Here is a 17,722-nt window from a genome sequence, read left to right as displayed (position 1 = left end):
GTGACCTTCCAGGGAAGAGTAAACGTAAGTGCCAATAAACGTATTCGATATTTCGCTCCATTGCTTAACGCTAATCTGGGTTTTATTCATTTCAGACTGCTAAAGCTACATATGCAGGATTAGCAGTAGTTATTTTATATTTCTGGTTGAAACCATCCAAGAAGCCAGCAGTCGAAGCGCCAAAACTTTAAATGGATAACTAACTTCTTTGTTAATATATTTCTGCGAAATGTAGTACAAGTTCTTGTATTTAAAAAATAAAATAATTATTACAACGTACTTTTTGTTCCGCTTTAATAGTTGGTTATTCAAATTGTAATGTCAATGGAATATTATTCGGAGTAACTTATTTTATTTGTTAATTAGCATCAGACTTTATAGAAAATAAATGTAAATCAAGCAAGTTTGTATTAATTGTTATTTACACTACAAAATTTTTGCTATAAATATAAGTTATGTCGTTAGTTTCTTTCTAATAATACAAATATTTAGATCTATATATATTTTTTTACACTTCAAAGTACTTTATTAAAAATAACTCTAAAAAGTATATTCTTCAATTTTTTATCATTTGTATGCAGTAGCGTAGCTAAGGTATGTGCCGCCCAGGGCGATCCTTAAAATTGCCCCCCCTCCCATACATTTTTTGTAGTATCATAAAATTAGCATTTCTTAAAATAATAAATAGGTTATTATTAAGATATATATGTTTTAGTGCATTCAGGGTTAAGAATCACACTAGACGATGCCGCACCCAAGCAAGTGCCGCCCCCTCCGCCCCACCATAGCTACGCCACTGTTTGTATGTTCCTTCGGATTTATTATATTTTGCCACAGATTTAATAGCCTTTGATATATGTATCATATATAAAAAAATATACGCGGATTTATTTTTATTATTTGACAAATTTGTTAACAAAAAATCATAAACTTAACATCCAAATTAAATAACTAATCGACAAAAATTTACTAGCTTTAAATTTATTAACATCAAAAAAATTATGTTTAAATATATTGTTAAAATTCGAATTTGAAGAATTCTTATACACAGCATTTAATTTTAAGAAAACAGTCATTTTATTACTGAAATTTATTATCACTTTACTAATCACGACGTAATATTTACCATTGTAAAAATAAAAGAATTCGCTTTAAGAAGAAAAAATCTTATTTCATGTAAAAATATATACATTAATCATATAAATCTTTTTACAAGATAACACCGATTGATCGTACAATTGTCCCACATTGCGGAAACAATCTGCTCTTAACTTGAACGTTAATTTACCCGTCGTCGTCGCATGATAAAGAACAAAAACGAAACGCGCCTCAATCGTTGCCATCCGCCAAGAATACTGCTCTGTGATCCCCGATTTTGATATGAGACGAAGCGCTTTATATTTTTTTTCTAAATAACATAACAATATGGAATTACGGTTTCGAAACATAGCAGCGGCGAATCGTCCGCTATAGGAAATACGGAGTGATGAACTTTTCCGGCACGACCCGCTCGTCGGAGCTCACTTCTTTGAAGATCTTGGGCTCGCGCGTCACCGAGTCTTTTATTTGCAGTATTGCGGCCACGTTTCCGCATCGGTAGCAATAGTTCGGAGCGGACCAAACGGTCACCAGCAAATTATCAAACATGAATTTATATCCTGAAATAATTTAATATGATTATGAAGATAAGAGTGAAATAAACGATTCGATAATACCTTCATCGACTAATTGATGCGCTCTACATATGAGGTTTAAATTGTTAACCTCCATAAATTCCTTAGTGATCTTCTCGCCGAACAGCCAACCGGCTCCTCTTGGACTCGTTTTCCTAAAATAATTAATAAATATTTGCAATTTTTGCCATAAAAATTATAGCTCTTTCAAAAATAATTTAGCACTTTATAGACCGATATACTTTATCGACTCTGAACTACTGTTAAGAGCCAATGACGCAAATATACGTCATTTGTAAAACGATTGTTAAGAGTCCCTCATGTGTCATTCTAGTCTTAATTAAGCATAATAACCAAGTACAAATCTTTATTTTGATACAGTTTGAAAAAAAATTTTAATAATAAAAAACATGTGCCTAATATAAAAAATCTTGAATTTAAATCGATTACGTCATAAGTTATAGCGATTTAAAAATATGATAATTTATTTATATTTCATAAAAATATCGCAATTTGTAATGTAATATGTATAATTTGCTATTCAATAGATTTTAAAATACCTTACGAATAATTCAGCTGTAGTTTTGAAACTAACTATATTTTTCTTGTCAAAAATATATGAATAATATATCATCCGTTTCTTCATATCATAAAATCAGTATACACTCATCTTTTTAATTAAATGATCGAATAGTATTTACGTGTACTTTTTAACTTATAAAGTACACAAATAAGACCTTCAACAAAACGTGCGCACTCCAAAAAGTAGCTCATAACACACTGCATGGGCAGTGTCAGAGGTTCCAGATGTAGGTCAAGTGCAAGAAGTGAGAGTATGTTTGTGTGGAAGCAAATATGCTTGATTTGGAGTATTTTCATAAAAAAAAATGTTTTTTTTAACTGCGTAAGTGTATTGCATTTAATTTATTTTGCGGTAGAAGAGTAATTTTCTGTAAAATAATCGCCACAAAAAATGAGCAGTATCATAGTATAATCTATTGTATCATTAGTTTTTTTTGATAGCTTATAAATGTTTTTAGTTTTATAGACCTTTTCCAATTTTTTATATTCACTCAATGCCTAAAATTGATTCTGTTTCCAATACAATCTAATTCTTATCGTATCAGATAAATATTTCTGACGTCTTAAAATGCCGTAAGATAGCATTAAATAAATATATCTTATTAAATAATAAGCAAGGTTTGAAACATGAGTTGCGAAATTAGGAGCGTGTCTAAAGGAGAGCTCATGGCAGGCATAGATTCAATGCGAGCGACAATATGTTAAATAAATTATTTTCTGCAATTCACCGCCAGCAATTAATCACTAGCAACTTACCACAGCGTCAATTGATTGCATCAACAATCTATAGCCTACAAATGATCGCTAGCATATTTTTTTGAGATGTGTTTGTACAATGTAGCTTATTCATTGATTGATTGACGGTGTGAAAAGTCTAAAAAAAATTGATTTTTAAGTCAAGATATGTTTTAAAAGGTTCAACTTATATGCTGTTCTAAAATATCTATGAATCTGAATTAGACAGATGCGGAACGCACATTTGTTGTTCAACTCAAACCTAACCTAAACTAAGTTAAATAACTATAATTAGGTTAGGTTTGGGTTTGAACAACCAATGTAATTTTACTAACTAGGCCAGTTAAAATGTATCAAACGATAAGTTTATAATTTACTGTGTAGATGGTAAAAATAACACCCATAGAAAAACCATATTTTCAATTTATTATGACCAATAAATTTATGTAAATTTTTATTAAATCTTCTGTTGTAACCTGACAAGCGTAAGCCTAATGCGTTATAACGGGAAAATATGTATTAACTGAGTAAGTCAATCGGACATAATGAATACTTACAACAAATAAGTATTAACCACGGTGAATCGGTGACATCTATATTATTAATTATAAATTATAATGTGCTATACAATTTGCAACACTGCAGCTGTGGCCATTTTTTTTTAATAATAGCGCATTTATATAAATAAAGATTCGAGTGCCGGTGCCTGAACCAGCAACCACAGAGTTACTAGTAAAATGTTAGCGATTAATTGCTGGTGGTGAATTGTAGGCAATACAATTTTCAGACCACAAAATCGTATTTTTATATTAAAAAATATTTTATATTTAAGAAATTATAATTAAAATGCAAACCCTAAAACATTGCTCAAAATATATTTTATAAACAATCATAATTTTTAACAGTGAATAATTAGGACAAAAACTTTTAGCACTAATTTAGAAGAAAATGTTTAATGATTGTATTGTGTATTAGCAATGTTTAAACTGTTGACATCATAACAAAAATAAATGAGTTAAGACAATAGTTGGGAGCCATATATAAAATTAACTATAGAAAACTATAAATTATAATAAAATCTTCCAATTTAAATTATTAGAAAATGTCAACAAATAAAAGTAGATATAAAACCTTGACAAAGAGTTGATAATTAAAATATAATAAAAGTTCCATAGTTCAACGTAAATCACAAATGGAAGTAGTATCTTAGCCTGGAAAAATCTACCTAGAAATGCTGTAACTGCTTATCGGAGATAAATAAAAATAGAATACTAAAATAAAACGTTGAATGATGCTAATAATAACAAATTTAAAAAATGGAAAGTATTAAAACAATTATCATTAATACTCCAGACAATAAAAATAATAAAAAAGTTCTATAGGCCTATAAAGTTTTATGAGAAAACAGAAAAGTTCATAGCATAGTAAATAACGTTAAATAAATAAAGAGACTTGAAATATGATTATTACCTAGAGACACAAAAGAGAGCGATTTTTTTTAAAAATTATTTCAGTTAATATAATATTATTAAAATCTTTAGCTAAAAAGTTAAATAAATACGTTACAGTAAATACACAATTTAACGTGTTTTTTTGTATGAAGTTCAAGTAACGAAACAAACAAATTTGTCCAGAGTAATCAACGATATAATCGAATTTATTTAAATATAGTAAAAAAATTGTAATAGTGTTATAATCACCATGTATCGACGTCGTCAGGATCAGACCAAACCAAGTCGCAAAACGGTCCTTTCTGTGGAATATCTTGCTTCCGGTCTATACACCTAATTAAATCCAAGGTACGTAAGTCGGGACTAAGTCCACCGTGAACACATAGAACTACGTCATCTATAAGCTGTAAAATAAAATATCATATTATTGTAGATACTGGATCATTAAGAGCAATAGTATTTAGAGATTATATAGTTTAGTTGAAAGAAAAAGGTTACTACTAATGATTAAAATTGAACGATTAACGTACAGCGGCGACAGTCATCAAATCGAAAACTTTACAGCAGTCTTTCCATGCGTTAGCGTTTCCGTATTTAGTAAGGCACTCATCGTAGAAACCGTACACTTGCGTAATATGTCTACATTCATGGTTACCCCGCAAGAGTGTGATTCTGTAAAAAGATAAATTTAATTGTTGCATTATTGCAAGTCATCGTCGATTAAGTTTTGATTAAATTATGATAATACCACCTGCTGGGATATTTAACTTTGAGGGTCATAAGCCTAGTGAGAGTCTCCAGACTGTAGTAGCCCCTGTCCACAAAGTCGCCCATGAATATATAGTTAGTGTCGGGCACTTGGCCGCCGGTACGGAACAGCTCTTCCAAATCATAAAACTAAATATGAAATTTGAAATTAGTTCCTGTCGTTGATACAAAATTGTGATAATTTGGAAGCATATAATGATAGTTTTAGTTGAACATTTATTGTGTTTACCAGTGAACTTTTTCCTAATCTTACATAATAATGTTACTAAGTTAGTGGTTGTTGATTGTGTTTACACGGTTAAGTAATATTAATAAATAAATAGTTAAAAATCGATACCTGTCCGTGTATATCGCCGCAGACGGTCACCGGAGATTGAACTGCATGCACGTTGGCTTCCTCGAGTAGTAGCTCGCTCACCATTCTGCAAAGTTCGCGCAGCTCTTCTTCCGGCAGATATTTACATTTTCTCGCGAGCTCTATCCATTTATCTACATCCGACATGCTAATTCTGAAATATAATGCACAATTAAATCGAGTGGTAATTGTAATTGTAAAAAGCTCAAAAACCGGTTTAACCTTTGCGGCGAAAGACGCGTCGTCTTGAATTATTGCAGAGATCAGCGAGCAACTGGTGCGAGAAGATCGGACGTGAACGCGCAAAGACAAAATCCAACAAGCCACCGACAGCCAACTGTCAGCCACTTTTCTTCAATTACTATCAGAGCGGCTAGCGAGTTTCGTGCTTTCTGCCCAGTTAGCTATTCTATTTATAAATTATATTCTTTTCACATTTATTTTTATTAATCAAAATAATATCAACTAAATGGCCGTCTCTATATTCGCTTTTTCCTATATTCTCGCCTTTAACTTAAGTCGTGTGATCTTGGCGTCCGGTTGACGTATGATCATGCAACATAGAAACTTTTTACGCCGTCTTGTGAAAACTTCATCTCTTCCACATATATATATCTTCGATTTCATGCCAAAAATAATTCAACATTTAAAAAACAAATAAACCCCAATGACGCCACCTGCAATGACGTGATTTGGAGGGGACATGCAGGGACATTTGCCCCCCTTGATTTTGCTCAGAAAAATGCATGGCAGCTAAAGAAATAGTACGAATATTAGTTAATGATTTTAAGAATGTAATATCGTAGTCCGTAACGTCTCAGACTAGTAAATCTGAAATTACGGTTTCGTACCCCAGCAGCAGCACTCGAATTTTTATTTTGAAAAAATGCGCTTATATTAAAAAACCAGCCCCAGCTGCAGTGACATATATTGGTAATAAATTAAATTACACAAAATAATTTATAATTATTATTATAGTTGTCACCCATTCCCGAGCTTTCATTCTGGTGGATAAAGAATATTTGTAGGTATTCATTATATATGATTGACTTACTCAGTTGGTACAAATTTACCCCATTGTAACGCATTGGGCTCATGCTTGTCAGGCTTACAACGGAATATTTGATAAAAGAAAATTACATTTAAAAAATCGACCACTGATTGCCCAACTTTTGACCCCCTCCTGGAAAATGCTAAAATGACGTTCCTGATTCTAAATCAGAAATTATCAGCGCCGTGGCACTAGGAACACTCGATAACGTCTTAAAGTAATGGATCCACTTTTCATCTTTAGTAACAATACAACCAATATGACGCGAAGTTTTCCTCAGACAATTTATAAGATACCCATATTTTGTAAATTGACACCTTTCCTAATTTTTTTAAATGTCTGCGAACTAATGTACCATTAGTCTCGAATATGCTTGATAGCAGCTCTAACATCTTCACTAACAACCTCTAAAAACTAAAGACCCATCTTATATTTTTTAGAACTACATTTGACACTTTCTAAATTTAATTGCATCCCAGTCTATTGCACTACAAATGTTTTAACTGCTATTGTCGCATTATGACCGACTCGAAACTCATGAAGCATAACATAGCTTAACTTGTATTATTTTATATCCACTGCTATTGTTTATTTAAGGTTGAAAATATCGAAACAAAAATATCATGTTTCTAAAGAGATTTAATAATCCAACTACTACTACCAAACACCGAAAGAATATTGATAATATTATTTATTAAGAATTTCGGAACAACCTGATATATATGTGAACAAACATTATAATATAAAAAGATTAATATTAAACTAGAATTATTACTTTCGTCGCTTTATTAAGTAAAAAACATGCAAAAATGTTCTGTTGTATTTATTTTAAGTAATTAAGCAATTTTCTTAATTAATATGAAGCTTTTCTAAAAATTAAAGCGTTCCAATGTATTGTGACACATTGAAAAATTTAGATTTAAATTATACAAATGTTTATTTTCAATCAAATAAATGAAATCAATATTTAAATATATTTTTTGGCCATAAGCAGAACAGTCCACAGGTATCACTATTCGACAAAAAGTTTCCGTTTTTTCTTGTGGCAAGTATTTTAAACGTCACTTTCTGACAACATGGTTCTTAGTGTTCGGTCGATTTTGAGGTTAAATAACCGAATAGAACATAGATTGCCGACCTTTTCTGCGTGCAGATATTTAAATTATCAGCTACACAAGCAGTTTAACGATGAAGAACTTCAAAAGGATCTCGCGAGTAAAGTTAAAAGATTCAAGCATAAGATATTGTACAACTCTCAGTTACACGGAGAAAACTTTTGTTATACCAGCCAGATGATCAAGAAACAAGAAGAAGCGATGAAAGAGAAATATGAATATATGCGAATGCAAAAACGGGAACCTATGTCGTTTTGCTTGAATTATTTTTACGACGAAACGCCTAAAAAGAAAAAAGAAAAAGGATATGAATATAGAGAAGAAGAACCAATCTTTCAGTTACCGTACGGTGAGACTGCTAAGGTTTTGGACGAAACTGCCCCGCAGAGTAAAAATGATATTCGAAACAGTCGGGAGTGGATGAAAGATTATGAGTTTTTCGACGATACCAAGTTTAAAAGACCTCTTCATAAAGTTCACACCGAACCTACGTTGGCTCAACAGTTAGCTCTGAACCAAACTTTCGAAAGCGATATAAGCGTGAAATCTTTAAGTCGCAACGAGGATACAGATTGGGCGGATCAATATGGCAAACCAGACTTGATGGCAAAAATCAGCAGAGTTCCGTGCGGAGGATGCGGAGCACTGTTGCATTGCAACGACACAGGGCTCCCCGGATATCTACCCAGCGAAATTTTTAAGGATAGAAGAGCAGAGGAATTAATGTCGATGATATGTCAAAGGTGTCACTTTTTGAAAGAATACAACATTGCTTTGAATCTGAGGGTGGCTCCGGAAGAGTATGTTGAACTTTTAGAGAAAATCAAGCCAGATAAAGCACTGGTAGTGTTGTTGATAGATTTGCTCGACTTTCCCTGCTCCATATGGCCTGGCATGTTGGATATCATCGGTGAAAAACGACCTATCATTGTAGTCGGCAATAAAGTAATATATTAAATGCTTATCTTTAATTGAAAATTAACTTATGTTAAATGTATGTATTACAATATGTAGAAACATTTTTATAAAAACAGTGCTATTAGTTTATAATTTAGAATAATATTTTTGATTTACAGACTGATTTCAGTCTAGTGTCTTACTAATTAATTATTAGTTGTTGATTGTGTTGACTCTGTTGTAATACATTTGTATAATGTCTGTCATCGATAAATACAATATTATTTTATTTTAATGGACACAAAAAATGAGTTTTTATACAGATTTAAATTCTCTACATGTATATATAAGTGAAAATATTTTTTTTTCACGTTTCAGGTGGATCTTTTGCCACGAGACTGCAACAATTACTTAGCAAACGTAGAGTCCTCGCTCAGAGACTCCATCATAAATAGCGACATCAGAAAGTCTAACATTAAACACATTGCATTGATTTCCGCCAAAACTGGATATGGCGTCGAAAAATTGATCAATAAGCTACATTTAATTTGGAAATTTCAAGGCAACGTCTATTTGATCGGATGCACAAACTCCGGTAAGAGCACGCTTTTCAACGCTTTACTTCGATCTGACTATTGTAATGTTTCCGCGAGAGACCTGGTGAAAAGGGCGACAATCAGTCAATGGCCCGGAACGACGATGAACCTGCTCAAATTTCCCATACTCCGGCCGGCCGATTGGAGGTTAGTGATGAGAATCCAGAGGCTAGCTCAAGAGAAAAAGTTTCAAAAACCCCTCGAAGAGGAAAAAATGCGAATGTTAAGAGAAACCAACAAATCAAAATACGCTACTTTAGTGGGATACATCGGACAAACATTTATGAAAAATGATGAAGACGACGAACAGGATCCTTTTACCATATCCGGTGATAATAATCCTGACAGATCCGGAATAGACCTCGAATCCGACGAATACAAGCTTAGCAAATGGTGCTACGATACACCCGGAGTCATCCATCCGGATCAAATTTTGACTTTATTGACATTGGACGAGCTTCTTTTGACGGTCCCAAAGTATCAGTTGAGACCTCGCACGTTTTGGATGAAACAAGGCATGACTCTGTTCATCGCCGGTTTGGGAAGACTAGACGTACAAGAAAGCGAACATCCTCTTCAATTGACCGTGTTCGCCGCTTCCAATCTACCCATTACTGTCTGTAGAACTAAAGACGCCGAAGAATTGTACGCTGAGCTTTTGGGTACGCCCGCTTTTACAGTGCCGTTCGGAAACGAAGAAAGAATGAAAAACTGGCCCGCGTTGAAAAATAAAGATAGTTTTTCAGTAGTCGGTTCAGGCAAGAGGAAATCTACTGCGGATATAGTATTGTCGTCAGCCGGATGGGTAGCCGTCGCAGGCCGTGTCGGTGAAAACAGCAAATTATTAGCTTGGACACCGAACGGAAACGGAATTCATTTAAGGAAACCGTCAGTATTACCTTATGCGCTTAATTTAAAAGGAAATCGCATGGGAAAAACACCTGCGTATAAACTTGGTTCACCGTTTAAGAAAACTGCTGAATCTTAATAATAATGCACAATATTTTTGCCACAAAGATAAGATTTGTATGTAAAATTACACGTCAATGTTAAATGATTGAATCGTTAAATTGCATTAATAATCATTTTTATGATTTATTATAATACACAGTATATTTTTAAAGCTGACTTTTGCCTTCTACTTTATAATCATGAATTTTTACATAAGAAAAAGTGAAATGTTTGGTAGTAAAATTACTACAAATAAACTTGCTCAGTATTTTTTTATTATAAAATAATATTTTTTGCATTGCTTTTAAAAATTTTCACTAGATTTTTTTCATATGTGCATAACTTTACGTATAATTCAGATAATTTAGTCTTTGTGGCTAAGAATATAAATCGACTAAAATACAAAAATTGTAATATATACACGGAAACTAAAAATGAATAGACAGCAATTAGATTTGTTCTCTGTATAAAAATAGATCTAAACTTAGCTTTAAATTAAATATGTACGTACTATGTATAGTTATAATATAATCATTGATAAAAATGTTTTAAAAAATTATTTCTTATTATTTTTACATTATAAAATAAAATCTATATTATTTAAAACTAGAGCTATGTAGAGTTCTGAATACAAAAGTACTTTATTTTATTTTTATGTATTATAGAACATTTTTAGCCTCTTTATGTTAGGATGTTTTAATAGCCACTATTTTGAATCAGCAGTGCCAGCCTGAGAATGTTCTGCCCCGGCCTAAAAAAAAAACAGGTTTTGGCGACGGGTGGTAATAAGACACAGATTGAGCCGCTGCAGTAGAATATTTGAGTATAAGTTACATGTTTGTTTTACAAGTGAGCGAGGCGTGGGGCCGCCAGGTCCCCAAGAGAAGAGTGTATCTGTTACGCCAGTGTTAGCATAGTGCCGCCAAGTTTTGGCCATAATAAACCTAAATAAATATATATAAATAGGTCCCCTACAAGGTCATTAAAAAAAGGGTCGTGATGGAAATATTTGTACAAAAACTATTTCAGATTTTTTTAATGATAAATTCCCGAAAGAGCTAATAAAAGTCATCACGGAAAATATCGCTTAACCACTTGAGTGCCGTGGACCCACGGGCGGGCAAAACTTGAGCAGACCACCAATGCCACAGACCCACCGGTGGGCTCCTGGCTGTACGCAAACACGACGCGTCATATTTAGGTTTTTTTAAACTAAGACCTCTTTGGGTACCTTTATGGAACTAGAAATGGTTTTAAAGATTGGTATTTATTTTTAATTACGACGTTTTGACAGGATATGCCACTCGGGTGTTTATCGAAATATCACACTCAACAATGTCTGGTTGCACTTTGTCCAACTAAGTTTTTCAAAGACTATCACACGAAGGACAAGTACTAATTGTGATTTTAAGTTCTTAGTGACAATCCCTACATTTTATTGTGATTTTTTTTACAATAGTTTTTTAATACACCATAAATTAATTATTTAAAAAAATACTGGAAGTGCCAACCCTGACAATAAAAAAAAGTGTTTTTCTACTAAATTTGGATTCAATTGATAGAGCTTGTATAAACATGTAAATATAAATTCATAAATCTTATTTTACTTTATTTATAAGGCTTTGTTTTTTATTTAAAAACATGCGGCGTCGGGGTGACATTTAACTTTAAACTCGCGGCACGCAAGTGGTAAAAACCATCTCGAGGTTTTTGATAAATAACCAAATGGCGCCCTCATTCGGAGTAAATGGCGCCCCTATTTGGAGTAATTGGCGCCCATTTTGGGGCTGGCGATAAATAATTCGAAGACATAGCTCATGAAAAACTTTGCCGAATGCTTTTTGAAAGTCGGCATAGACCACATTGATCTGGATTTTGTCATCGTCTTTGAAAGCCACAGGGTTAGTGACCGTGGAACGACACGGACGAAACCTGTGTTGTTAGTTTACTAGCGCTTGCATAAAATAAAAAAATGTTAATAAAACGTAACAAAAACTTCAGTAATTTTCTTCATGATAATTGCAATACTTTAATTCAAAAACTCATAGCGAATTTGGGAAAAACTTAATATCTGACTTAATCTATGGCATTTTCATGTTTTAAAATAAAGTTAATAGGGTGATAAGATAATAATTTCGACAAAAAACCAATACTTACACGTAACGGCACATCCCTCACGGCGACTGACCAATCACAGTGCAAAAATTTAAAAGCACACGATGACTGTTTCTTGTTTCTTATAGTTATTCATAATAAATGAAGTAAATAAAACAACTTTTTATAATACAAATATTTTTCATTTAATTAAAATTCATTATTACAATAATTAAAAAATACATTTATTACGATTTACATTTTCTGTCTATAAAGCTAGATCTTATCTTTACGTCGGACGGATGAGTGTATTTACATCTATACATAAGAATTAAGTAGCAAAGCGAGATATTTTCACTAGTATTAAGTAGCAGGCACATTTTCTCACACATTACTCGAAACGATTTAGAATCTTCACGCTTTATCACTTACAAATTCATATAAATTACATATATTGTCAATAGAGTTATAAACAATATTAAAAAAGGGGGGAGGGAGGGATTTTATGAAATTATTTGAAATAAATAAAAATTATATTACATTATGTATTTACAGGCGGTATATTAAAAATCATTATAACCATTCATACTCAAAAATTAATTTAATATAAAAAAGATAGATCTTATAAGACTACGGATATTCATTCAACTCGTATCATACAATAAATACTTAATAAATAAATATGATACAATAAAAATATTATGTTTTAGATATATTATTTTGTTAATATTATTATTATTATAATAATAATGTAATATCATGGTAAAAAAATACAAATGTTTGTATAATATATTACAAGGAGGTTGAAATGCATCACAATAGTTTATTGCTCGTTTAGTTGAGGCAATTTAAGAAGTGAAATATCGCATTCCTATATTGCCCAAACTATGACTTTTATTTTTAATACTTGAACGGCCAATTTAAACGTATTGAATTTAATATTTTGACTAGATAATAAATTGATTATTGTGATTATATTTAATTTAAAAAAATATATCTAGTAATCTTCAAAACGACTTATTAATTCATTTAAATTGATCGTTCCATTAAATTAATAAATCATTCGGCCATTGTGTGTTTTTATAGATTTTACATATATTAAATACTCTCGACGTTATCGTTACAAGGATTTGCGAGTAAAAGAGTGATCGTGATTATCTTTGGTAAGATTGAACGTCGTTATTGGTAAGATAGATTGATATACAACATTAAAAAGTATAAATATATATATATATATAAGGCACGAAAGTCGATCGTTATATAATATTCTACGAATCGATTCGTAACACAGCCTGAAAAGTTATGTGTACTCCGCAGTGAATCAAGTATAGTCTCGTTTTGCATTTCACGCACATAACGATTCTTATTATTCTTCAGAGAATAATTTTATATATCTATATAAATTTGTTATATGAGTCTCTCTTCGGGCGGAGGTTTCAATACACTGTCTAACATTTCCAAGCGGGGATTTCTGTATTCTTGACCGGAAGGACTGTAAGTTCCTCGCGTCGCTCGCTTGCTACGAGCCAGCATGCAAGCCACCACTAGACCGATTCCCCCCAAGGCGCACAATACACCGACGGTAGCCCCGACGATAATGCCGATGGGTGGACTATCGTTTTCAGCCGCTGTATACAACTGTAAAAAAAATGCATATATTATAATATTTTTTTGTAAATAAATTTAAGTGTTTGTCTCAAAGTGAAAAAAATTGATTTAAATTAATTCTTAAGAAATGTTATACAGTGATATTTCTAAGTATCTTACAAATACTGTGCAATTCTTGCCGCCCCAGTTGTCGACGCATTGACACTCATAATCAGAAGTGGCTTTACACTTTGACTTGCAAGCTCCTCCATTTTGGCAAGGACCCGTGAAGTTTCCGAGCAAACTGGTTGGATTCAATCTGAGCGCCAATTCAGCGTCGCTCACAAATTCCTTCACTTGTTCGAAGCACGGATCCGGCAGCGAGCAATTGTCACCGCACTTCTTTGGTCCGCACAAACACCTAAAAAAGATAATATAATCTGATGAATCGCTCCACATCATATGACGATGATCATTTAAAAAGAAATCTTACTCGTATGATCCTTTAGTGTTGACACAGGTGCCGTCATCTCCGCAAGTTATCTCGTTGCACTCGTTGATATCAGTCTGGCAGTTGGATCCGGTGAATCCTGCAACGATCGCCAAAATCAGGACACAATTTATATGCATCGTTCATATTTTATGGACTGGCGCTCTTATCAGAAATATTTCATTGAGTCTTATCTTATCTGATCACATGGCAAGATTTGCTCTTATGATTACCTGTGTTATGACAGTCACACGAATAGCTCGCTATACCGTCTATGCACCGTCCTCCGTTCAAACACGGCGAAGATCCGTCTACTGTTTTACATTCGTCTATGTTGATCTCGCAATATTTTCCTGTGAATCCTGGTGTGCATTTGCACATAGGCGGCAATTCTGGTATAGATTCACACATGCCACCGTTCAAGCAAGGCTTTACGATGCAGTAAGGAATGTCGCACAAGACGCCTTCGAATCCTGGCATGCAGGCACACGTAAAGTTGTGTCCTGTGATTGAGTCTGAAATTTTAAAGTCTACTGTAATTTAAGTAATATTTAATAAGTTAATCTCCACACATAAATATAAATAAGGTGACCAGATTGTGAAAATATCAAAGGAGAGCAGTAAAAATAAAAAGAACACATTAGAAATTTTTGTTCGAGGGGCACAAATTGTTATTGGAGCTAAAAAAAAGGTCATTTCGGAAATTTTTATTCGAGGAAGATAAAGGAAGACAAATTGCTCACAGATTTCAGCATTTTTCAGGAGGCGGGCAAAAGTTTACTAGTCAGTAGTTATTATTTTAATATTTCGTTTTATAGTATTTCATTAAATGGCATTAATTTTTCTGGCCAAATTCGGCAAAAGCAATAAAATCGTGTTGTCGCCGTCACAGTTGAAACGATCGGTTGTCAACAATTTTATGAAGTGATTGTAAAATATTAGATTTTAAACTATTTTAAAATTTAACAATGAAAAAGCTCGACAAAAAATTGTTTACATTACTATAAAAAAAATACACGTAATTGGCAAAAATGTGTAAGTATAAGTACCAGTCGGAAAATCTACAGTTTGAGTCTTATAAATTTTAAAGAATGAGAAGTTAAGTAAATATACTAATTCGGTAATAAATTTAAGGCGAATTTGTAAATACTGGAGATTAAGAAAAGAATATGCTGTGGTGATAATATATTTCACACTCTGTTTTTCAATGTTACGTTACTGTCAAAATACCTTTTTGATCAAGGCATGTCGAGCCAGCTCTGCATGGATGATGTTCACATGTCAATAGTTGTGGCGCAGCACATACGGGCCCGGTGAACTCTTCAGGACATGTGCAATGGAAGCTGCCGGGTAAATCAGAGCAAGTTCCACCGTTCTCGCATGGTTGCGTTAAACATTCGTCGATATCAATATCGCATCTGAAATTTAAAAATTTGTCACATTACTAACTAGCTTAGAATTGAAACTATAAGTCTGACAAAATATTTACAGCCATCCGTTCCACCCTGTTTGACAAGTACACGTATAATTTCCGATGCCGTCGATACAGGTCGAATTGTTTTGACACATAGAGTCCACGCATTCATCGACGTCGACTCCGCAGTCGTCACCAGCAAACCCGGGAATGCATGCGCAAACATAGCTGGAAGTCGGCTTTAAGCATTGTCCTCCATTCAAGCAATCTCTATTGAAGCAAAGTGTACATCCCAAGGGAGTGTTATCTTCTCTTTCAGTCTGAAGCGAGAAATAATGCCTTCCAGGTTGAAGTAAATTTGCATCAGGATACAATTCTGGTAGAGTATAAAATGGCAATAGTAGATCGCCTATTCTTACTTCACCCAAACATCCCTGAAAATAATAATTAAATATGATAGATAAACACAAGCAAGCGTGATGAAACTTTTTGAGATATACCTTAAAACTTTCTCCAACAGTTCCTTCACTGCCCATCCAAAACTCAAATCCTTCCGAATCTTGAGTACCAGGCTCCGTTGGAAAAATATCCGATCCAATTAAATCAACGTTATTACTATTTAATAAACCTTCGTTCTGATAATCCAATCTGGCCGTGCTTGTTCTATCATAATAGTTTTTATCGATCATATGTAAATTTCTAAGACTATTGTTTTTAGAGGCATACGTTGAAGTGAACGGTTGCATACTAGTCGGAGATTCGATCGCGTTTTCATCGTTCGATCTGACTCCGCCGAGATGAATCTCGCCAGTCTTTAAAAGATTGATCCAAGCGTCTCTGTTGAATTCTGAGGTAAAAGCCGGAGAGTCGTCTTTGAGCCAATCGTTGAAACCGCCTCTGATGTGATTCTTCGATATGATTAGATGTATCCGAGTCCATTTGAAATCAGGTTGCGACTTTCGGAAACGCTTGACTTTCTGTAGAGGCGGTTGTAGCGGCGGAAGTCGCCAAGAAACAGCGACTTGATCGCGGAACACCGAAACGGACATCATGTCTCCTAGTTCAGGGTTTTCAATATGGAAAAGCGTACCGCCAGTCTTGGATCTATTAAAAAAAACATACATTAATATGATCTGATGAGAAGCATGAGAATTTATTGTATTTACCTGTATTCAATTATCATAGAATCGGCAATCAACGGTTCTTCTTCTTCCTCAGTAGAATCGATCAAAGTCAAATTATACGCTAGAGTCGTGTTGTATCCGTCGAAAGTAGCGTTGGCTATGCATTCATAGCCATCGTCTAAATTACGGCATACAGAACCAATTGGACAGTCCTGCAATTGACAAAACTCCATTTCTTGACAAGATTTTCCTTTATATCCACGTGGGCAAGTACATCTATAAAATAATTAAAAAATCAGTACGTAATTCTACTTCGACTCATTAGGAATAAGATTAATATTACTTGAAGTCGTTCCACGTAATTTCACAAGTGCCGTCATGTCTACACGGATTTGTAGCACAAGAATCGTCAGATATGATGCCTTCGAAGATAGTGTTGTTATCAAAAGAAACCGCTCCGAACGGGAGTGGCATTTCTAGATCGGTGACTTGTAACGGGAAAAATTCGACTATCATCGTCCTAGATCCATTTGATATCTAAAATTTATATTAATTTATTAGAGCCACTATTTTGGCGAAGCTTTATATTAAAATAATATACCTGAACGTCCTGTATTATCCCTTTGAAATGATCCGTTTGAGTAGTATGTAAAGGAGACCCCGATAAAGTGATCGGTTCGGCTCTCAAATTACCGTGAATGACCGCTAATCCTGAATTTCCACCATTCGATAAATCTGCTTGACGAATCGCTCGACTCGGTGATAGTAAAGGATGTCCACCAAGATATAAAACCTTAAATGGATTAATAAATGATTGATTTTTATTTGAATCGAAGCTA

General features: G+C 33.6%; 3 protein-coding genes across 4 annotated transcripts in view; 1 reads left to right on the top strand and 2 right to left on the bottom strand.

The window, feature by feature from the left end:
• Nucleotides 1–1,150: 1,150 nt before the first annotated feature.
• Nucleotides 1,151–5,930, bottom strand: PpV (Protein phosphatase V). Its single transcript, XM_088196406.1, has 7 exons — nucleotides 5,787–5,930; nucleotides 5,547–5,718; nucleotides 5,193–5,338; nucleotides 4,972–5,113; nucleotides 4,691–4,845; nucleotides 1,716–1,828; nucleotides 1,151–1,658 (listed from the first exon to the last, which is right to left on the bottom strand). Exons 2-7 carry the CDS (start codon nucleotides 5,709–5,711, stop codon nucleotides 1,468–1,470), a joined length of 912 nt encoding a protein of 303 aa, XP_088052532.1. The 5' UTR covers nucleotides 5,712–5,718; nucleotides 5,787–5,930; the 3' UTR covers nucleotides 1,151–1,467.
• Nucleotides 5,931–7,657: 1,727 nt separating this feature from the next.
• LOC148229070 (nitric oxide-associated protein 1) lies at nucleotides 7,658–10,582 on the top strand. The gene is made up of 2 exons (XM_088197570.1): nucleotides 7,658–8,675; nucleotides 9,006–10,582. The coding sequence occupies exons 1-2, from the start codon at nucleotides 7,692–7,694 to the stop codon at nucleotides 10,209–10,211; spliced, it is 2,190 nt and encodes a 729-aa protein (XP_088053696.1). The 5' UTR covers nucleotides 7,658–7,691; the 3' UTR covers nucleotides 10,212–10,582.
• A 2,773-nt stretch (nucleotides 10,583–13,355) lies between these two features.
• The window catches only part of crb (cell polarity complex component crumbs), a 52,491-nt gene continuing 48,124 nt past the window's right edge, over nucleotides 13,356–17,722 (bottom strand). Inside the window, exons 27-36 of one of the 2 annotated variants that reach the window (XM_088197244.1) lie at nucleotides 17,485–17,676; nucleotides 17,227–17,420; nucleotides 16,926–17,159; nucleotides 16,260–16,863; nucleotides 15,835–16,193; nucleotides 15,576–15,763; nucleotides 14,579–14,860; nucleotides 14,349–14,445; nucleotides 14,036–14,276; nucleotides 13,356–13,906 (exon numbers count right to left, since the gene is read on the bottom strand). In XM_088197244.1, the coding sequence (XP_088053370.1) occupies nucleotides 13,676–13,906; nucleotides 14,036–14,276; nucleotides 14,349–14,445; nucleotides 14,579–14,860; nucleotides 15,576–15,763; nucleotides 15,835–16,193; nucleotides 16,260–16,863; nucleotides 16,926–17,159; nucleotides 17,227–17,420; nucleotides 17,485–17,676 (2,622 nt within the window). In that variant the 3' untranslated portion in view covers nucleotides 13,356–13,675. The remainder of the gene's footprint in view (nucleotides 13,907–14,035; nucleotides 14,277–14,348; nucleotides 14,446–14,578; nucleotides 14,861–15,575; nucleotides 15,764–15,834; nucleotides 16,194–16,259; nucleotides 16,864–16,925; nucleotides 17,160–17,226; nucleotides 17,421–17,484; nucleotides 17,677–17,722) is intronic. The other variant, XM_088197245.1, reaches the window with a different exon arrangement.

Source organism: Plectrocnemia conspersa, unplaced genomic scaffold (assembly GCF_051122295.1).
Source record: "Plectrocnemia conspersa isolate PC_06_02 unplaced genomic scaffold, ASM5112229v1 ptg000011l, whole genome shotgun sequence".
Taxonomy (NCBI): Eukaryota; Metazoa; Arthropoda; class Insecta; order Trichoptera; family Polycentropodidae; genus Plectrocnemia; species Plectrocnemia conspersa.
This window is presented reverse-complemented; position numbering and strand designations above follow the sequence as displayed.